Source organism: Triturus cristatus, chromosome 3_2 (genome assembly GCF_964204655.1).
Source record: "Triturus cristatus chromosome 3_2, aTriCri1.1, whole genome shotgun sequence".
NCBI lineage: Eukaryota > Metazoa > Chordata > Amphibia > Caudata > Salamandridae > Triturus > Triturus cristatus.
Genome location: NC_140584.1, coordinates 989,776,698 through 989,800,132, shown reverse-complemented (window position 1 = coordinate 989,800,132; position 23,435 = coordinate 989,776,698). Strand labels below are relative to the sequence as shown.

General features: G+C 45.2%; 1 protein-coding gene across 2 annotated transcripts in view; it reads right to left on the bottom strand.

Annotated features, from left to right (window-relative positions):
• The window catches only part of LOC146858945 (zinc finger protein 135-like), a 161,632-nt gene that overhangs the window by 53,207 nt on the left and 84,990 nt on the right, over positions 1–23,435 (bottom strand). Inside the window, exons 4-5 of one of the 2 annotated variants that reach the window (XM_085649596.1) lie at positions 8,336–8,428; positions 2,000–2,110 (exon numbers count right to left, since the gene is read on the bottom strand). In XM_085649596.1, the coding sequence (XP_085505722.1) occupies positions 2,000–2,110; positions 8,336–8,428 (204 nt within the window). The remainder of the gene's footprint in view (positions 1–1,999; positions 2,111–8,335; positions 8,429–23,435) is intronic. The other variant, XM_085649597.1, reaches the window with a different exon arrangement.

Here is a 23,435-nt window from a genome sequence, read left to right as displayed (position 1 = left end):
GCTAATTTCTTATATACACAGTACAGATCTAATCATAGAACTAATCTCACTCAAGTTCAGTGCAAAAAAATTTATTTTCTCTAATATGATTCCGATCAGGGGGGGGTCAGCTTCAAACACAGATTTCTTACATATGATTTGGAGATGTTGTTTTGTGGGTGTGTTTTTTGGGACAGAACTCTGATGCAGCTGTGAAATGCAATTGGAGGGCTAGGTGAGATGAAACTCAATTACTGTATGTTGGACCCTAGTCCTACATATGGTAAAATGGTAAATACAAATTTGGCACTGTCACTGTTAGCAAGGACATGGGTTGGCACACATTAGCTATAAGAAGGAGCCATCCTATGAAAAATGGAAATGTGACTTGGAGGGGTGGATACTTGCGGAGGAATTGTACATGGTAAGAGTGAACACAGATGACAAGAGGACTAATAACCTTAGATTTTGGAGGGAGAGGGATAGAGATAGGGATAAAGATAGATAATGTTTGCTGAGAGATAGGAAGATAATAGTGCTTTCCCACTAATGTGTTTATGCATAGTTTAGCTGCATTGTGCTCGTCCTGATGTGATCGATTACAATTTTATTTTCATTATGATGAAACAACTGTGGTCCTCCTTTTAGAAATGCAAATTCATTTAGTCCACCAATGTCGTTTTTTGCTTTTGTTAGCTGACAATTTATAAAATCATTATAAACAAAAGTAGTAGTGCTAGCGCACTACATAATAACAAAAATGTGGTGATGTCATGTAGTCAGATGACTGTCAGAACTTCCATATGTCATCTGAAGTGTTGGTAGACTTCTGATTTCCAATGTTCTGATACTGTCAGTTACCACCTGTGCCTTGGTCATACCAGGGACAGCTCTCTGTACTTTCCAATAAACCTTTGGCATCTACTTACTCTACGTTCCCTATCATCATTTCATTGGCGACAGAAGATGGGATTTGGAGCTACAATCTACTTTCATACTACAAGATGCGAGTCCACTGCAACTCTACTTTAATGTGAATTCCTTATGCCCAGGTACCGCATCTTCGCACTGTTTCCACTGGACTACTGGACTTTTCTTCCACAAACCAACAGTGAGTACATTTTTTTTTTATTAATGATCAAGGCACTCGAGTTTGGGATCGTTCATATACAGAGAGCCGTGCCCTTTTCAAGTTCAAATTCAAATTTGAATATTACTTTATTGACACTCTCATTATTTCCCCTACACGTATTGGCGCTCGCACCGCACTGGGAGGAAATGTAAAGTTTAAAGTTAATTATGGAGAAATTATACGGAGCCCAACTGTGAGACGCTCACGCGCTCTGCTTCGCTCGAGCCATCTCCGCGCTCTGTTTCGCTCAAGCTATCTCCCCGCGCGCAATTGAGCACTCACCGGCTCGTGAAACTGCCACTGTTCTCCTCCCACATTGACTTCAAGATTTATGACGTACCGCGTCAACACGGAACGTATTCACGTTTTGAACCTGTGGAGCGCAGCGTACACCATCGAAGCCACAAAAGTTATTTACTTTGCTTCGCGCTGACGCGCACAGCGTTTGCGTGTCAAATTCACCTAACAGAAGGAATCTCTTTCGTATCGCGCTGAAGCGCACAGCATTTGCGTATCAAATTCACCTCCCTGAAGTAATTTCTTTTCTATCGCGCTGACATCTCACAAACTTCAACTAGCTTGAAACATTTTCAGAAGACACTATTCATCATTAGTCCAAAGATGAAACCTGAAGAAGGAATGGTCAGAGAAAAACCAGCAAAATGAAATCCCAACAGTGCCAATAGCTAGACTTTATATCTTTATAACTTCCAGTGAAGAAACACTAAAACTGATAATTAAATTGCAAAAGAACAGCAAGTGAAAGAGACATAGCTGAGAGAGCAAGCAAGCTAGAGTGTAAGAAAGGAGAAAAAGAGAGACAAATACCCAGAAATATTGAGATGCTTCAACTCCTCTTGACTAAGCAGAAAAACATTATTTACTCACTTGTGGGATAAAGGGAGTTTTCTTTTGCACCAGAGTCTTCAAGGGGCATGAAACAAGCATCATCCTCTTCTTTCAATTTGAATGAAACTACTGAACCGATGACCAAGTCTCCTTCATTAAAAGAACAATCTAAGTGTTAATAACTCCGGTCTGAATTTAAGTGACTCTGCCTTTTTGCAAATTGTAACTTATTCTTCTGTTCAATTAATGAATGAAACCCATAGAAAGGTAACAGAGTTAGTTATTGAAACCGCATAAGGAATATGCAAATTAAGAGCACCTCCTTTATCTCACCCTTTTAGAGAATCGATTACTAAATTAGGTTGGATGGGCGTCCACCACAACAAATAAGGCCACAAACTTGTTGAGGTCAAACACCGCTCCAAATAGATAAACCTGGGCTGATCTTCTGGTAGCTACAGAACAGAGCACACAAGCTTAAAGTGTAAATCATTTAGCAGTTACAAAACAGTTTTAAAAGTCAAAATACAACACAATGAAAATCCCCCAAACAATTTATAAAAACAGAGAAATGTGTAATGAGTAAAATGACAAAGAATTCATGAAGGGTAACCAGAGATATAAACTTTTAAAGGTTTAAGGCAAAAACTGCAAAGAAAAAGTAAAGTACCAATCAGTAGTCACTGTTCATGGTTAAAAGTCACCTTGGTGTGATTTCAGGCTGACCATAATGGAGGGTGGGTTGGATACATCAAGCGGGTTTGTCTGGGTCCAAGATTGTACCTTCTGACTGTCTAAAATCAATCAATCATTCAATCAAGAGTTTATATAGCGCGGCTACTCAACCGTTAGGGTCTCAAGGTGCTAGGGGGAGGTGGGAGCTACTGAACCGTCTAGGTGTGGAGGTTCAGTCAAAGAGCCAGGTCTATAGATCCTTCCTGAATTGGATCATCGACAGGGATTGCCTGAGGTGGAGGGGCAGGGTGTTCCAGGTCTTGGCAGTGAGGTAGGAGACGGATCTTCCTCCTGTTCTGGTCTTGTGGATCCATGGAACGAAGGCCAGGGCAAGTTGGGCGGAGCGGAGTTGTCTCGCAGGTACGTGGAATGCGAGGCGGTGGTTCAGATATTCTGGTCCTGCGTCATGGAGAGCCTTGTAGGCTTGTGTGAGGAGCTTGAGGGTGATTCTCTAGTTGATTGGGAGCCAGTGGAGGTGTCGGAGGTGTTGTGTTATGTGGCTGCGACGGGGGATGTAGAGGACCAGTCTGTAGTTTCCTGAGCTGTTTCTGGGTGACACAGCGTAGAGTGTGTTGCCGTAGTCAAGTCGACTGGTGATGAATGCATGGGTGACCGTCTTTCTGGATTCTGTGGGGATTCGTCTGAATGTCTTTCGAAGCAGGTGAAGTGTGTGGAAGTAGGATGAGGATACTTCGTTGATCAGACGGTTCATTTTGAGTGAGGAGTCCAGTATGATGCAGAGGTTGCGTGCGTGGTCCATAGGGGTGGGAGGGCTTCCTAGTGCAGCGGGTCACCAGGAGTCGTCCCAGGCTGAGGAGGCGGGCCCCAGGATGAGTACCTTGGTCTTGTCCGAGCTGAGCTTGAGGCAGCTGTCTTTGATACAGGTAGCAATGACCTTCATTCCGCTGTGAAAGTTGATTCTGTCGTCTGTGGGTTCGTGGTGAGGGTGAGGATCAGCTGTGTGTCGTCCACATAGGAGACGATGTTGAGTCCATGGTTTCTGGCAATGGCAGCGAGGGGGGCCATGTAGACGTTGAAGAGGTTGGGGCTCAGGGAGGAGCCCTGGGGCACTCTGCAGCTGATCTATGTAGGTTCTGAGAGGAACAGGGTTAGTCTGACTTGCTGTGCTCAGCCAGTAAGAAGGAGAGGATCCAGTCCAGTGCCTTGTCATAGATGCCGGCGTCGTGGAGTCTCGTGATTAGAGTGCGTTGGGAGACAGTGTAGAAGGCGGCCGAGAGGTCCAGTAGGATGAGGGCTGCGGTTTCGCCCTGGTTGAGGAGGAAGCGGATTTCCCTGGTGGCGGCAAGGAGTGTGGTCTCGATGCTGTGGTTCTTTGTAAGCCAGATTGGAAGGTGTCCAGGACGTGGTACTCTTCGATGAACTTGGAGAGTTGGACGTTGAGGCTTTTTCGAGGACCTTGGCTGGCAAGGGGAGGAGGGAGATGAGACAAGTTCTTGAGGTCTGTCGGGTCGGTGGATGGCTTCCTCAGCAGGGGTGTTGATCTCAGCGTGTTTCCAGTCATTGTGGAAGGTGGTCGTTTCGATGGAGTAGTTGATGATGCTGCAAAGCTCGGGGGCGATGGAGGCTGCTGCTCTATGGAAGATGTGGTAAGGGCAAGGATCCATCTCCTGAGTGGATGCTCGTTAGGGTCTTATGTTTGTCATCTGTGGTGAGCGGAGTCCAGTTGAGCATGATCTGTTGGGGTGCGGCATGGTTGCGTGTGGTGGTGGCAAGCATTGTGGCAGGGTTTTGGGTGATGAACCTGTTGAAGATCTGCTGGATCTTTGTGGTGCAAGAAGGTGCAGAATTTGATGCGGAGGACTTGGGAGGGTGGGACATCTGTGGTCTTGCTGTTGTTCCAGGCAAACTCCTTGACAATGGTGAAAAGTTCTTTGCTGTTGTGTGCGTTGGCATTGATTGTCTTGGAGGGCCAAGACAATCAATTTGTTGCCAGGGTATGCTCAGACGTGAGTCCCTTGCTCACTTTGCCACTGGATTCAAGCAAGCCTGGCTGAAGATGGCTGAAATGCCACAAACCGGTCCTAGGAAGCTTGTTTCCGGTCCAGGGAAGACATGGCTTGGCAGTTCGGGCTGGACTGTTCCCATGAGGCACAGAGTCAGACTGATTTGCATATGGCCATGTCTGAACTGAGGTGGCAGAGTGGGCTAAAGAACGGTGATGGATTAAACCCAGATCAGTTGACTGGGGGTGAGTGCTTGCAATGTTTAACACTCCGTCCATCATTTCCTTTGGTTTTTGCTTTGTTCAACATAAGTTGGCAGGGTATGCTCAGACGTGAGTCCCTTGCTCACTTTGCCACTGAATTCAAGCAAGCCTGGCTGAAGACTGCTGAAATGCCAGAAACCGGTCCTAGGAAGCTTGTTTCCGGTCCAGGGAAGACATGGCTTGGCAGTTCGGGCTGGACTGTTCCCATGAGGCACAGGGTCAGACTGATTTGCATATGGCCATGTCTGAACTGGGGTGGCAGAGTGGGCTAAAGAACGGTGATGGATTAAACCCAGATCAGTTGACTGGGGGTGAGTGCTTGCAATGTTCAACACTCCGTCCATCATTTCCTTTGGTTTTTGCTTTGTTCGCCATAAGTTGGCAGGGTATGCTCAGACGTGAGTCCCTTGCTCACTTTGCCACTGGATTCAAGCAAGCCTGGCTGAAGACGGCTGAAATGCCAGAAACCGGTCCTAGGAAGCTTGTTTCCGGTCCAGGAAAGACATGGCTTGGCAGTTCGGGCTGGACTGTTCCCATGAGGCACAGGGTCAGACTGATTTGCATATGGCCATGTCTGAACTGGGGTGGCAGAGTGGGCTAAAGAACGGTGATGGATTAAACCCAGATCAGTTGACTGGGGGTGAGTGCTTCCAATGTTCAACACTCCGTCCATCATTTCCTTTGGTTTTTGCTTTGTTTGTCTGTAAAAGTAATATACATTACACTGCATCCCAAATGGTCTCCAATCAAAATCATATGAATTTAGTCTCTGCCCAATATATGACAGACAGTAATATCCGTGCGCAGATACCAGCATGAGTCAGACTGCAGGCTTCCTTGCTCAGCTTGCACACATGTTCACATGCATGTGTGCATGTGTTCACATTTATACTGCGTAGAGCTTCTCAAGCAGCTACCAAGGAGCTGAACGTACTTTAACATTTTTTAAAGGTGTCTACTGAATGTTACAGCTAATAGGCATTTTTAATAAGAGCTTACAGTGGGTGAGATTTGATGAAGAGGTCCATACACTGTAAAAGTCCAATAGAAGTGGATTCTTACCTGTGAATCCACTTCTTTGCAATGGCGTTCCAGAGTTGCCTTAGGTATAGTTGGCAACACTTTGGAAAATATCACAAGAGGACTGGTAGTTACTTGGGGCCAGCAACTTTAATGGCAATCAATCTGGACATCAATAGGTGGTAACTGAATGTGCTGATAAAGTTTACATTCCCTGATGATGTCACACAGGATGTGTCAGTTGAATCCAATGTGTATATACGTTCCCCATGTATGTGATAAAATAGCATAACTATTCTTTAAATAACCTCTACCTCCTCTTCCTGGGAATTCAGTGCTGTCTGGATTTACAAACCACTTACTACTGCTTACAATGCTGGCATTTTAGTGAATTCTTTTCATTGTAGACATCCCTTTATACTTTGCTGAACCTGCTTTCACTTGCTGTTAGATAGTGCAAAGCAGCCCTGTTTTCACGTTTTTTTCTCTTTTCTCTAAGTTCATATTTTATTGTGAGCGTGACCCATAACTCTCTAATTAATTTTTCAAATATTGCATAGCCACAAAACAAAAACACTAGAACTTATTTCACTGTGAATTCTCTACTGTTCTGCTGTTGCATATTGTGAATATGGCAATTAATTTTTAATAACCTCATTGCAATTAAACAAACGTTCAAACTAAGTTCATGAGTACAGGGCGGAGCGTCTAACACCTATTACTCTTGGCGAGTGATATTTGATATTCTCTACAACCCTGCCAAGTACCACACATCAGGCGTTAGTCTAACACATTTCAGTGTGGTGGTCCGCATCATGTACTGAAATGCAACCTCACATTTATAGCGCATCAGCTATCAAGCCGTAGTGCTGTTACCTGCACTCTCAAAAAGCCAGGCTGCAGCGCGGGCTCCGCTCTGCCTGTGGTAGGGTTGGGGGCGGCTGGCTCAGCTAAAGAATGGGCTGGTTTAGGCAGGCTGAGTGGCTGGCTACACGGTTACGAAAAAGTACATTCACCACCGCGGCAATGGATTCAGATTTACGGTCTGTACGTGTCATCACGTGAAGGGGAGCCCGTGCAGGGGGAGTCATGGCAGAGGGAGGGGCTGGCCCGTAAGACCGGCACTTCAGCTGTGCTCACCAATAGTGTCACTACCGGTCCTTCAATTCTCAAATAACGTGGTAGGCTGGTTTAGGTTACAGCTGCCTCAGAGGTCTGGGTTGTTGTGTTAAAGGTATGCCATAATTATATTGCACTTTAAATTCTGAAGCGCTTCGTACATCCGTTGTGACAGGGATGTAATTTTGGTGAATGGCAGCACTCTACTCTCTACATTTTGGACCACTGAAATATATTTGGATTTAGATTCTCTGCCACATTTGGACAAATATTACTCTGTATGCACCTCCAGGCTGAGTTATGTGGCAGCATATGTATCTTGCACACTGACTAAATCACATTTATGTAAATAGATGAGCAGTGGCAGTGTGGGGCCCTGAAAGTAGAGGGGTCTGCGTCATATGGCCCCGGCTGCTCCCTCCCCTTGTGACGGCCCAGCCCTTTAGCCCTTGCTCCGCAGATTGAAGGCAAGTCATATAAACTCTGCATTTTTTCATGAATCCTGAGAATCCATCGCTTTCCCCCTCTCTCATTGCAGAGAACAGGCACATGGAGACTATTGACAACACAACACAGGACTAGTGTATGGTCTGGATGTCCGCTTTCTCTGCTTATTGAAGAATCAGTCACCTTACCCTCAGATTAGAAATTCAGTATAGAGCTCCTATGGACATTGCCCAGAGCCCTGACACAAACAACACTGTGTGTATTCTTGTACTTAAAATCAAATTACCAATCTGATCCTCTGGACGAGGTACTGTCGCTTTAGTAAAGTAGCTGTGCACAAAGAAGGCACCACTCATAGTGATTTGAGTTGGTGAAACAAGAATGATCATGCAGCACAAAGTTACCAACATGAATCAAAAAGCATGTGGTTTGGAGGTGTTCGTATTGCAAGGCTTTACATTTGTCTGGCCTGGACAGGTTTTCAGTGGTTAACTACAGAAGCTGGGTTTTTAACCTTGCATAATAATCGCAAATTCACAGTAACGCACAAAAATACTAGTTACTGCTTTGATTTACTTGTGAGAAAGGGTCACAGTAGAATGCCACTCACACACACACACTCTGAAACCATAGTCGTTGAAATGTCACTCAAAAGTCAACTGAAATTATTCAAATGTCACACATAGCAATCTGAAACCTTGGCTGCTGTCTCCATATATAACTCGCATGTTAGGTGTAAGTATATTCAGGGGTTTCTTGTAAAAGATGAATCTGGTGAGTTCAACATTAATATAATTTATTCTGGTTGATGTTAAGATGGTAATTACCTTCGTTTCTCTGTGTTGACTGATGATTCTTCATAGATTTGTTTTTTTCTTGATCTATACCTAGCACCACATCAAACTCGTCCACAGCATCATCTGTAATTAAAAACAACATTTGTGACTTTCATTCTCACATTAAAGTGTATGTGTGGTGTCCTGAGCACTCTCCTGTGGCTTACATCTTACATGTTCTGGAATGTGGGGTGTGTTGCTAGGCACTGTGTTAGAACTGCTTCTGTGGCAGTTAAGCTGGTCCTTTGACTGGATGGGGTCTCTGCAACTCTTTGTCCCAAGACTTGGCGGTGAAGATGGTGATTTGATAAATGATAGGGAGCTGTTTGCTAGTGAGAAGTCAGTGTTTGCCTTATCAGTGAAGGTTTGATTTCTGAGAGTGTATGGGGAGAATATTTGGTGTGTGATGATGTGTTGTAGAAAGTTATCTCCATTGTTACTGGTGGTTGGTGTGAGAAGAAAGACTGTGAGGACGTGCTTAAGGGGTTTTGGAATATTAGAGAAGATCTTGCTGTTGTAGACGGTCTCCTTATGCGTGGTAGCAAACTCATTCCGCCACTTGCCTTCAGAGACAAGTTGATTGAAAGTGCTCATGCTTCACACATGGGGATCGTAAAAACAAAGGAGAGAGTCAGGGAAGCTTATTGGTGGCCAGCTATGGATGTGCATATGGAAAGACTAGTACGCGCTTGCTCAGAGTGTTACTTCGGTAACGATGTATCTGGTAGAGACGATTCTAGCCACAGATTCCTTAACGTAGAATTATCCCCAGGCGTGAGACTGGACCCGGAAAACTTTCTTTGCCCCAGCATCTCTGCATGCTGGGTGGCAGTACCACGTGACTCGCCCTGACGTCGTCCGCGGGCATGACATCAGCAAGGTCACATAACTTTTCCGCGCCATAACACGGAGCCATCACAAACAAAACTGTGGAGAGTATGGGAACAGTGTGCGAAAAAATCAGTGAAACAGAAAAGAGAGAAACGAAAGGCGAGGAGCATCACCAGTTGGAAAAGTGCCAAGCACTAAGGTACAAAAAGGGCAAGCGGGGAAAGCCATAGCAGTGAAAGAGCAGAGCACCGCTCCGAGGAACATCCTTGCAAGGCAAGGCGACATCCTCCCAGGAGGTAGAAAGCATGTGAAAAATGTCAAAGCAGAAGAGAGAGAGATAGAGAGAGACTGCAATTACAATCCACAACAGTTAAGGGCAACAAGCCCAGAACAGAGGAATAACAGCAATTCATCTCCAGACGACACCATCAAGGAGGGCCTTATCCCCTGAAAGGAGCGAAAAGACCGAGGTACAGGGAAAACAAAAACAATGTAGAGGACTGCAAAGGAATCAGAAACCCCAAACTAGTAAAGGGAGAAGAGTAAAAGTAGGTCCCTACACTGGAGAGAAAACCAGGGGGGAGGGATGCAGAAGCACACATGAACCAACCGACCACGTATCATAAAAGAAGGGGCGGGACAATCAAGCAGAACGAAGCATCCTGTCTGGGAGGAAGCGAAACGGACAGCCACAGAAGACAAGCCACCCGGAGGGAGGTGAGTGCAGAAAACCAAACTGAAGGACCTCCCAGAACGTGGAGGAAGGGCGGGCCGTGAAGGAATCTGCGACTAGAATCGTCTCTACCAGATACTTCATTACCGAAGGTAAGTAACTTGTACATCTGATAGAGACTACTAACCGCAGATTCCTTAATGTAGAATAGATACCCTAGCCATACCTAGAGGGGAGGAGAGCCTGCGAGAGAACCTCCCCAGTAGGAAGAAACACAGGGCCCCAGCAGGGACGTGCCAAGGGGACAAGAAGGGCGGCCCAGCCCCCACCAAGCAGAAGCAAGCAAGAACAAGGCGAAGGGAAGACTAAGAGACCCCAAGCCCATTCACGGTACAATGGCCACAAACCGTAGGGACAGACAGCCACCTAGGAGCATCCAGAAGGAAAAGAACGACCCCAACTCCAGGGAGAAGAGATAGAACCGGAGGCAGGGCCTGCCGTATGAAAACACACAACGACAGTGGACAGCTGAACAGGCATCAGCCGCAAGGAAGCAGGCAAGGCAGGAACGGCTCCACAGCCAAGAAACGCAGGCATAAGAAGAAAGGCACAGGTGCGCAAAGCCCCAGCAGAACAAGAGGCCGGGGCACATGGGAACACAATAAGGCCCACGGCGGCAGACCAGAACGAGCAGGCGTGCGCAGCCGGCAGCTGACAGTACCATGGAGCAGTATACCCAGGACAAGCCAGGCACAGGCCGAGGGCAGAGGCCAGGGAAATTCAGAACAATCCCCAAAGAAGGATCGTTCAAAAGACACACACAGACCCATGAAGAGAAGTGGGACCAGCCAAAAGAGAAAAGGGAAAGACACGGAGGACGGACCCAAGCCGTCAACCAGAATACAGGAAAGCCAGGAGAAATCTAGCCCCTTGGAACACCAGACAGAGGGTCAGGCCAAAAAGACGGATAGGAAGGCGGAAACGCTACAACACGACACTGAAGACAGCATGCCAGACTGGTCGAGCGATGTAGCGAACACCGAGAATGACAGAACCTGGGTCAGCGCAAGCTGCGCCCGGACACAACACAAGAGACCGCACCAGTGGTATACAGTGATGCCAGGAAAGGCCGGGAACCCGAAAAAGGGCGACCATACCTCCCCAGCACAGGACAGAGCAATGCAATAGCTACAAGTACCCCACATAGGGTATGATATGTCCCAAGAAAACATGAGAACACCTCTTAGGGAAAAAGCCTGCAGCAGAGGACAAGAACATAAAGGACCTGCAGATAGAACCACAGACGGCTTGCCAATCAGCCAAACAAAAAACACAAAGAAGGTTCAACCTGAGGACACATACGGGCGTACCAACAACCAAAGAAACACAAAAGCCGAAGGGGCTGAACCAACAGCCAACAGTACAAAGGGGTCAACCTAAGGACCTAAGGACCCCGAAGGCACGCTAACCCACACAGAATACGCAGACGGTCCAACCGAGCCACCAGACCCCCGAAAAAAAAGGGTGGGATAACGCCGTCCAGAAAGCAGTAGAGGACCGACAAGCCAAGTTTACGGAGGAGGAGGACGGAGCCCGGCAAGGAGCCGCTGAATGGAGGCATCCGCATGGGTGTTAAACAAAAACACCCCATCAAAGGGCTGGTCAACCAGACGCTCCCTAACATTCTCAGGAAAAACACTATCTCTCAACCAAGCATGGCGACGGAGAGCTACTGAACTTGCCATAGTGCGGCAGAGAGCATCAGAAACATCCAGGGCCGAACGAAGAATAAACACGGGCAACTCCCGGCCCTCCATCACATGGTGCCGCAGAACAGCGCACACACCTTCTTGAGTGGCACAAGACAGAAGGGACTCCACGGAATCCCACAAGCTGGAAGTAGCCCTGGCCAACACACAAAGCGTGTTGAGCGCTCGCAAAGCAGCACTAGAGAAAGCGAAGATGTTACACCCCCATGAATCCAGCCACCGGGCCTCCCGTGACTGAGGAAACACCACCAAAGGTAAGGAAGGGAAAGCAGTCTGCAAAAGAGGACCCTGGGTAGAAGGGTTTAAAGAAAGGCAGACTGGATCATGCGGGGCAGGACGGTGGTGGTGGAGGAGCGACTGGGGCACCGGATCCCCCGTGACAGGACGCCCCTAGGCCCTCAGAAGAGAATTATGGAGCGAAGCTTCGAAGGGAAGAAGCAGCTACCGTCCACCAGAGCCCTGATGGAGAACCTCAAGCAAATGGTCTATAGGGAATGGGGTGGCAGGGTCGCCCATGCGCAGAATAACAGCGGCCGTGGAAATGGCCCGGGCAAAGGCTGCACTCGCCTCCGTAGGGCGTCGCGAGGGGGAAAGCAATTCCTCCGTGGGTGACGGCTGTAAACTAAGCCAGCCATCCCCGAGCCCAGCTGGAGGAAGAAATGGCCAGCCCTGGAATGGTGGGAGATGCACGAACGAGTGGGAGACCTGTGGTGCCTCTGGGGAAGGCTGTGGCCGCAGGGACGTCCAAGAGCCCTCCCTGGAAGACGTGGGGGAAAAGGCCACGATGTGGCGTCCCGTCTCCGGGTAAGAAGAGACAAAATATCGACGAACCGCTGGAGAGGAAGGGGCCTCTGGAGACGAGTCAACGACCAGACGCCGGCACAGCGCCGTGGAGTCAGCCACAGGCGCCGGCGTGACGTTGACCGGCGCCGGAGGGGATGCCGAGATGACCTCCTGCACCCCTTGTGCCCTAGGAGAATGGGGCGGGTCCGGGTCGGCGAAAGAACGGCACCGAAAAAAGCAGCCGCCTGCGTGGAGAGTCGATAGGGACCCGAGGACGCACCCCGGCCCCTAGCCAGCCTCCGCGGTGCCGACAGCCGTCGGTGCCCGAGCGGCATCAGCTCGGCTTCTGGCAAGGCCGTCGCCTGCCCAGAAGACCGAGGAGGACTCTGGAGCGAGTCACGAGTCCCGGCGACCTCCCGCGAAACCACATGGACCCCCCTCGGGGGGTTTCGGTGAGGCAGAGGCGCCGTGGGCCGAAGAGGGGAACCCCATAGGACCACACCCAGACGGCACCACATCTCCAAGACCTGAAGCCGAATCAGTCAGCGCCGGAGCCGCTGGCGACTCCACGGAAGGCCCCACACGTGGCAAGGGATCCGTGGAAGCCTGCAGAGCTGCAGCATTGCATCCATTTGGCCTCCATTTGGGAAAACTGCGGGTAGGGTGGTGACGAATGAGGCCGCATGTCCCGCGGAGAACCCGCGCCCTCCGCAGAGCGGGGACCAGGCCTCGGGGATACGCTGTAAGACTTACCGACGGGCAAGCGACGCCCTAGGGGCCTCGGTGACAGGCGATGTCGAAATCCAAAGTGGCGATTCTTGGACCCTTCCACGGGGGACGGACGCAGAGACGACACCGATCTGGAAAACCGGGCCAAAAGGAGCTTCATCCGGCGCTCCCACCGGGACTTAGGCTTCAGATGCTGGCAAGCGTCGCAGTCCGTGGAATCATGGGTGCTCGCCCAAACACCACATGCAAATAGGATGAGGGTCCGTCACCGACATCTGACGTGCGCAAGATGAGCACGCCTTAAAGCCCAAAGGCATTCGCACACTGTCCCACCATGCAAAGCGTGAAAAGAAGGCCTGAAAAAAGGTCAGGGACACGATCCGCGTTGCACGCGGAAAATAAGAACACTGATGTCAGCGCGCCAGGGTGGGGATTATGTGATCTCGCTGACATCACGCCCGCGGACGACGTCAGGGCGGAGTCCCGTGATACCGCCCCCCCCCCCCCCGGCGCGCAGTGATGCAGGGGCAAAGAAAGTTTTCCAGGTCCAGCCTCACGCCTGGGGATAGTTCTACGTTAAGGAATCTGCGGCTAGTAGTCTCTATCAGATATGCAGAACACAACCCATGGTCTTTAGAGAACAAGCTTCTGGTCCATGGACAGACATTTCTATTGACATCTTGGGTCCTGTGTGTCTAAAAACTCAAAATCCCTATATCATCGCTTGCATTGACATGTTTTCAAGATGGCCTAACATCAAAATAGTTAATTCTGTTGAGTCTTCTGTGGTGATTGAGTTCCAACAGACAACGGAGTCCAATTCACGTTGAGGGTCATGGAAGAATTTTTGCAATCCAAGAGAATTAGGCACAAGATGGCTGCTCTCTATCACCCAGAATGTATTGGGGTTGTGGAGGGATTTATTGAAGTTCTCAAGGAGTCTATGCAGCAAGCTGTTGCCTGTGGTGATAGTTGGGAGTTGGCCGTTAAAAGAAAGGTGCGTGAGTATCGGTTCACTTCCCATTCTTCCACTAGGGTAGCGCCATTTCGCTTGTTCAAAGGAAGGGTTCCCAACATAGTAGTTACCCCTTTGTGGGTCACGTCTAAGAGGGTGCTTGTGGACAGTGAAGTAGGAAAAACTGGAGGTTGGATGGAAAAAGAAAGAGAGGTGATGAATAAAAGGAAGATTTGGTTTGATGAAAAGAAGGGTGTGAAAAATACTATCGTCAATGCGGGTGACTGGGTTAAAATTAAGTCTCCCAGGAAAAGTGGTGGTACTTCTAAATTCAGTATGCCCTTTGAGGTAATTAAAGTTTTCAAAAATGCAATAAAGACCAGTGACCATAGAATATGGAATTTGGGTAGAGTGGCGAAATGTCCTGTTAGATCTAACGCTGCATCAGCCTCTAATGCTCGTGCTGTGGCGCAAAATCCAATTCCAGAGGATGCCATGGTTAATTAAAGAAGTGGTAGGCCTTATCGTGTGAGGCGTACTCCTTGCCACTAGCAAGATTATGTTTATTAGGTATGCTCGCTAGTATATGATTTGTGTTGCACTTCAGTTGTACTCTTTTGCCGATTCTCTATTCTGTATCTTTATCCCTTGCTTTCACATTTATGTAATTTTGTTGAGGAAAGTTTATATAAAGTTTTGACCTTATTTTGAATGGTGGAGGGGGGAGGATGTGTGGTGTCCTGAGCACTCTCCTGTGGCTTAGATCTTACATGTTCTGTAATGTGGGGTGCGTTGCCAGGCACTGGGTTAGAACTGCTTCTGTGGCAGTTAAGCTGGTCCTTTGACTGGATGGGGTCTCTGCAACTCTTTGTCCTAATAAACTACTCTACAAGTCAGCCCTGGTGTCTCCTGCTCTTCTTATTGAAGGAACCTACTTCTACAGTCAGCTTTTTAATATCAGCTTTTTAGTCCTATTTATTTCAAAAATATATTCATCAGTCACTGTGATTTACTTGCAGAGTCATCTTAGAAAGCGAAGAACAAACTGCACTTTACTACAAATAGCACTGCTGAAGCTTAAATCCATTCAACTGGTTTCCTATTTTCCTCACTACTTGAGAGCTACAAGGCACATTCAAAATACGTATTACCACGTATGAAAGCATAAATGGTACTGCAAATGTTGCCTTGAAGAGGAACTAGTGCTCCAAGTCCTTAGGATTGCTCGCTAATGCTGTGTGTTCACATACTATTTGCCACCGTTCAACTGTGGCTCTCAAATATTCCTTGCTAATGATTGTTTTTAATGTATCATGCCACTAACAAAGTAGTGCCTCTGTTTTATATACTATGATATAGTGCACAACAAATAGCCATTGTCACCTCACTAACAGAGGCACAAATGTTTGTATATAGAGGTGGACGAGCCAACAAATTAAAAGAGAGAGTGGAGCCAGTTGTCGGTTCCGGCTGTAAGGGCCAGTGCATTAGCGGAGCCTTGAAAATATTTGGCATGTAAATCATTCAACAAACGTGTTAGAATATGATAAGGTGTCTTTAAAAAGAAGTGTAATTCTTTAACATGTGTTTCATCGTAGTATTCTATTGTATTGTACTGCACTTACATCAAACCATATCTCTACATTGAAAAGTATTAATTAAAATTGAGGGTTTTTAAACATGAACAGAGAATCAGTTTTACCCACGCCCTGATGACAATGCTATTAGAGAACCAAGAGGCAAGTCAGTTGTCATGTGTACCTTATATGTGGCCTAAATTCCTATTATAGATGGTGAAATATTATAAGCTATTAAATAAAACACGAGGCATTTTTCTGCAGCGCACATCCTGAAATCATGTATTTGAAGGTGCTATTGTATGTACTATAGAAAAAAAGGAGGCTTGGTGAAATAATATTTGCCAACGATCACACAATTAGATCACGCAGAGAAGCTGGGATTGATCTCAGATTTTCCAGTTTCACACTGTGCAATTCAGCTACCAGATGGGTCTTTCTTTCTGACATAATTTAATGCTTTGTCCTTAATGCTTGGATAATGAGAGTAATGCATGAATGACAGACAGAATCCACATTTTATTTTGGCAGTTCTACAAACAGAACATAGCTTCACGACAGACACAGACTACTTTACACGTCTGTGGTGCGAGGAGATTGCCTGGATTCACAGGATGTTCAGCCAAGGCCAGGATTTGAACCTGGTTCCCATGTTACATGGTCACCAGATGTAGCCATTAGGCCACATCATTTCATGTGAAAAACTCAGCTCGTCTGGGCTTAAGATTCAAAGTGGACCTCAAGCAAAATCAAAACCAGGCATCTAGCTCGAGCTTTCAGTAGCTTGCCCACCTCTACGTGTATACTGGGAGCACATTTCTTAAAGCACACTGGCTGATCACATGCTACGCTCTCACAAATAGGAACAGACCTTGAAAGGAGAAATCAGCTTGCCCTTACCAAATAGGTATGCAATTATGTATTCCACCTCTTATGATGGGAGAACTTTTAAGATGCTAATTCTTATTAGCAGAGACTCCGTAGGAAAGAGAATTTGAGAATACAATGTTGTCTCAATTCATAATTTTTACATACTCCATATTGTGCACTGCCACAGTAAGTGTGATTTTTGCTACAATTATTGTGCATATGTTCTGTAATATGATGGCCTTCCAAATTAAGCCTCTAATAATTCTAGTGCAGATTTTCTGTGAGTGTGTTCATTCTGGGGAAACAGTAAAGGCAACCCAGCAAAATATACTTATCACTGGCAGATTCATCTGTGCCAAACATGAATCCTTTTAAAGTACGTTTTGGGGAAGCTCACAAGACACTTGTACATTTCTCGCAAACCGAATGGTGACCAACACTAGCTTGGGGGCACAACAATAGAACTGCCTCCACCTTGCAATGGGATATGAAACTAACTCAGTGCAGGTCTTAAATTATTCTGGTGTGTGACCCATCAGACGTAAGCTCACATCTTCTGTAATAGGCCCCTCTTGCAAAAGCCTCTCGATTTACAAAAAAATTATTTGGGTACTCTTTATTTACAATCGCAGCTCTGGTCCAAAACTGCCACCACCAAAACGAACTCTCAAAGCTCAAAAAAGTAACAAGCATGCTATTTACAGCAATCATACCTTGTGTGGTTGGCCTACTAATGTTACCCTGAATTCCTTGCATTATCCTCGTCAAATAGTATCTCCTTGGTTAATGTCCAGGTTCTAGGCATTGGTGTTTCATAAAGGTACTAGGAACGGCTGAAAGTCCTCTCTGGGTGAAGTATTCAAACAATAGAACAAGCGAAATATGTAAGGAGTATTTCAAAAAGTATCCCTAAAAATCCAAGAACAAGTCTGAAGAAAGTGACAGTGCTCTATAACACTCTAACACGAGGCAGAGATACATGATGCACATAGGATTCCTTGAATGAGTCTCTCTTTCTGGTGATAAATGTCTTTGCATACTTTAAAATGATGCAACACTTTCCAAACTTTATCTTAAACAGTACCCTATGTTAGCCAAACCATGGAAGGATAGGTTATAGAGCCGAAACTCAACACAAGATGACACAATTGGAAACTGGCTTAGTTTCATTACAAATTCAATAGGTTCAAAAGTGGGGAAATTATTCAAATAGCCGTAACTTGACTGAGGTGATTTTTATTCTGCCCCCACCAAGATGTAATGCAAAAAGAGCAATTGATGGGCAGACTGCAGAACAATGTCATACATTCACCCCAGTACAGAGATCTGGGCCTAAATCCATTGGTTTTTGGCCACCATGCCATTCCAGTTTGAACCCAGCCATATGCAAATCAGTCTTGACCCTGTGCCCAATGAGAACAGTCCAGCCCAAACTGCCAGGCCAGTTCCTCCATGGACTGGAAACAAGCATCCTAGGACCGGTTTCAGGGTTTCACCCCTCATCAGCCAGGATAGCTTGACTCCAGTGGCATGAAGAGCACAGGACCCACGTCTTGGCATACCCGTCCCACTCAGGGGGACAAATGCAAAAAAAAAAACGGCTGATGGACAGAATGCAGAACAATGTCATACATTCACCCCAGTACAGAGATCTGGGCCTAAATCCATTGTTTTGTTTTGCTCCCCATGCCATTGCAGTTTGAACCCAGCCACTGGATTCAAGCTAGCCTGGCTGATGAGGGCTGTTAGCCCGAAACCGGACCCAGGATGCTTGTTTCCAGTCCAGGGAAGACATGGCTTGGCAGTTCGGGCTGGACTGTTCCCATGAGGCACAGGGTCAAGACTGATTTGCATATAGCTGTGTCTGAACAGGGGTGGCGAAGTGAGCTAAAGAACGATGATGGATTCAACCCAGATCTGTGATTGGGGTGAGTGTCTGAAAAATTTCAGCGCTCCGTCCATCATCTCCTTGTGTTTCCTCCAGGATGTAAGACACAGACAAACATAAAAGATTTTTTGTGGCCAAAGAAAAATCAACTAAGAAAGCTACATCCATAGTGGAGAAGGACAGCACAGTCTTTAGTCAATCACATAGGTATTCTTAACCAATCAATTTGAGCCAACGCAATGACTGCATAAGAGAAGCAAACACCCAAAGTCTGTAAATAAAGGCTTAAATCACTCTCCCAACTGACTTTCAGCTGGGATTACACATTCCCATTATGTGTAATCCAGAGTAGCCCCCACATGCAGTGTGCTGAAATTACTTATAAAAGCGTTTGGTTCAGATTGATCGCCCATCTAGACAGATAAAGTTAATTCAATAACCAACCCATTTAATTCCTGAAGGATCACCACCATAGCCCGAGTTGGTGTCACTTAATTTAAATTTGACAAGAACACTTAAATCTGAATCAAAACTATTTGACCAAGACCCAGATCAAGGAATAGGCCGGAGGAGGTGTGGCGGAATAACTGAAGGTAAATTAAAAGAAAAGCACCCAGAATTCCCTGCTGCCCAAATGCCAGCGGATTAATCTTAATTCACAAGGGAGCAGCAACACATCACACTGATGATTTTTTTCACAGATCTTTGCTAATGTATGGTTGTTGTATGGTAAAGCAGGACTGCTAGACCCAGAAAAAGCATGAACACCCAAAGCTAACCCTTTCCACTAAATTGAAGTGCAGTGTGCTTCCAGCAGATGCACAACCACTAAGATTAGCCCAACCCCCAGGCAAAGTATTCCCCTGCCATGGTGGCTCGAACCAATCATACTAGAAGAAGTGCATTCAAAGCCGCCCCTAAACTGATAAAACAGATAAGCAAGTCTTTAAAACTCAGATCCTCCTTCAAATAGGCACTATCCTCTCATAATTTCAAGAAATGAAACGGCAATGAGGGTATCAAGGAAAACACATGCTGCGCAGGCCACTGCCAGGGATCCCATGTGGGTAAATGCCCACATTCTTTAAAGTAAGTTGCACAGGAGCCACTGTGGCTTATCCTACTGCTCTGGGAGCGGGGTCTGAGATCAGGACAGAATAGGGCCTAGCAAAAATCGATCTTTCTAAGGACCCTTAAACATAGTGTGGAATACATAATTTAATGATGCCTTGTGCCTGAGAAGAAGCATGAACCAGCCAATAATCTATATAAGAGATAAACCTGCTTTTTTCAAACATGGATCTTGGTAATTAAGTAGAGAAAACAGCCACATAATTTTCTCTGATACCTTATTTCATCCTTATCTGCGGCAATGTTCTCCTCCGTAGGGTCTAATGCAGGGCACAGAAGTGAATGAAATGCCTTAAATATTATTTATTCATCTAATTACTTTGGGAGCTGTACTCCGTTGTATGCTTTCTCTTACCAAATACATTGCCATAGGCGGTTGGTTATCATTGCTGTGTAAACATGTTATATTCCTATTGAGTGGATAAGGCAGCCTAGTACCACTGATGTTGAAGAGACAATTCCAAGATGTCTCTTACAAGAAGAGTCATTAACCTTTTTCAATTTGACATCTTTTTTCCATGAAGATTTTGGAGCTCGCTGGCGAGTGTTTGTATTCACCCCACGGATATTTGGGTATTTTTAGAAAGTCATTAGTGATGTTAAATCCACCTTGATTAGTCCCCCATATATTACAATCCCAGATCCAGAAGAATATATCCTCTCCAGGATCTGCTCACTAAATTGTTGGACTTGGCTGCATCCCTTAACTGCATATAGTAGCACTGCACACTCTTTCTAGCAGACGTGTCAGACAGGTGAACTTCTAATAGTGTACTCCGTGGCAAATAATTTTTCCAAATGTCTTTTTTTGTAGGAACCTAGAAGTTTGACACTGCAATCCAAACCTCGCACTTCTGCTCCAAATGCCACAAGGCTTACAATTTTTTTGTGGAGTAAAAGCATTTAAAGGCTTCCTCAAAAATGTTGCAATAGTAATGAAAGCTTTCTTCGCTTGGCTAGCAATTGGATTTCCAAGACAAACTATTTGTGATTTGAATACATTTTTTGGAACGCCGCATGAAAGTTATAATATACTAAAATACAATCAGAATTTGACTGTCTCTTACTGCTGGGACAGCTTGGAAAGTCTTCAAACCAATATCATGCATGTTGATCTAAAAGGTAAGGAGAACCACTGCAAGCAAGAACCCTTGTTTCTCCTCTCTGTATAGGCTTGAAGTCCTGGATCACTTTTCTCACTGTGAAATCCTCTTTAGGGTGAAGTTTTTTTTATTAAGACACAATATAACTACCACAAAACAATTATCGCTGTTAATTATGGACAGTTTACTCTAGTGTTTCTTACAGGAGTAGACCGAATCCAGATGTAAACACAACAAACTGTAGCAACATAGGTATCGGCTTCAAATGCTTTTTCATAAGAAACATACAGAAACTAGATTTGTCATTTAAAACCTGGGTGAAATCCTGCCTGAAGTGCTTTCCAGGTTTTCTTTTCCACTACCACGTCCTCCAAGGCTATGAGGTTCATTTTGCACTAAGTTTTGCAATCAATGTCGATTAGACTTGGAGGCCTCAGGGGGTGACTTAATTTAATGGAACGACCAAGATTTTTAAATTCAAGCCAGAATAATGAATTGGGCAGAAAAATTTCATAGCAATGTATCAACAGATGCATTCGATAATTTCAGAAGTGCTTGAAAATCTGTAGTGGAACAATACCAGATCCCTGAACTTTACCATTGTTTGTTTCAGACGTTATAAAGGAACAGAATATCAAATCCAGCATTTGAGCAAAATCCTAAATCCTGTTCCTTTGTAGAAAATGTTTTTGGAGAACGGATCTGAAGTGGCAACTTTAAGGATGAATACATTTAAACAGTAGCTTGTGGTGGAATACATAACCAGATGATGGAAGCTGGAGGTCCTTCTGCATATAGGTTGCACATGGCTTAGATGCAGAGAGAAAGGAGGGAAAAGTTATTATTCAGAAGCATTCCCATAGTTTACTCTCCAATTGCTATAGGAATTAAGTAGTTGCTATCCAGTTACCTGATATGAAACATGACTGAAAAAACATCCTAACCTTGCAGACACAGTAGAAACGAGTTACAACACTAATAAAGTGTAGCTGAACTCTAGCAGTCTGCTGCACCAATTCCTGCCTTCCTCACACCAGAGAGTGGGGACACAAAGAGTAGTCAGGTGGTTTCCACAGCTATACACAACAGGTCAATGAAGTTAGCATTTTGGACACTGGAACTTAATAACGAGAACTTCATCTGAACGGAATCCAGAGTTCACCAAGGCAGCTAACATTAGTGAGTTGTGTTTGTTCGGCAGTTATAGTGCTGGTTTACTCTGGTGAAATAAAATAAACTTAGCCTCAATTATTTCCCACCTGGACAAAACTTCAGACAAGATTTTCTGAAGGTGAAAGTTTTTTTTCACTTGTGAATGCTATTAATCTAGGTAAAGTCTTCTGTTCGTTTTTCAACAAGGTTGTCCTACATCCCTCTGAGTCCACCTCAGTCTCTCTTCCCATGTCCTTCCTGCCTCTCTGTGACATTTCTACTTTGCTTTAGTATTGAATTAGTATTGCCTCCTTGCGTTTAGCCACATGGTCTAAAAAAAAATGTTCTTTTGAAAACTTTTTTTTAATTATTTTTTTTTTTTTTACAAAATTAATATTAACCTTGTCTTTCTATTTTTTTTTTTAACTGCAGTGTTATTAAATATTTGGATCAATAAATGAGGTTGTTTCTTATTTGGATTCTCAGAAATAGGTAACAATTATTTTAATTTCCTATATTTACATACTGCATCTCTGAACCCACACTACAGAGAATCTTGGCTTGAAAGCGCAAATTAATTCTCTCTGTAGCAGAAAGTCATGTTACGAAAGTAAATCAATGTTGCTGTGATAAAACAAAATAAAATAGATTGAACCAGAGCTGAATTAGGCAAGTTAATGGAGAAAAATAAGCTACGCAGAACATTAGTTTCTATCCAGCAACTACGAAGTGTACAACTCTTTCAAGGCAAGTTGCTCCTTGGAGCGAAACATCAAGGTATGTTTTGGAATTGTCGTGGTGGGTCTCAAGGGTGATCTACAACTATAGCCAGCATGTTGGTCCTCTATTGTTTAGGGTTGATACCCCACTAAAATATAAGGTACTTCCAAAGGAGAACCTTAAATGGAAGGTGGAAATGATCATCGACTAAGCTCAGCTGATCACATGCTAAACTGCAGACAAAAAAACACTAACAACATTTCAAACCACTTTAGGAAAAAAACTGATTTGGGAATTAAAGATTCAACATAGGTATTTTGTACCTGATTTCTTTGGTCATTAGAAACAGTTAGTAGCCCCCCTTAACCATGCAACTCCGATGGTATCTACACCAAGGTTCACCAATCTGTTCTTATAGTGCTCAAAACCAAATAAAACAGTGTGGGGGAAAAGTGGGTGCCTCTCCCACCTGTTCTTTGACCTTTATGGGTAGAACACCGAAAGATGTCAACTAGAATCAAATCGGGTTGCAGTCATTTTACAAACTAATATAACTAACAGTGGATTATATTGATGTCACAAAGTTCAGGGAAATAGATACATATTAAAATACCCAGTAAGGTGGTGAGGGCTATTAAATGAATGATAAATAACAATTCTTAAGAATGTTTCAATATGAAATTCCTCAAAACTAAATCTCGCACATATGCTCCTTAACTAAAACACTGTTTCTGGAATAATAGGGTATGCATTAATGAACAAGTTACTTGCTTTCGGTAACAATATATCTGTAAGAAATAGGAGTTAGTTATAGATTCCTTACCTTAGAATTACCCCCAGCTATGTGGGCATCGCTGCACACGTTTACGAAACACTACTGTCTGGACAGCCAAGTCCGGAGAGACAACCT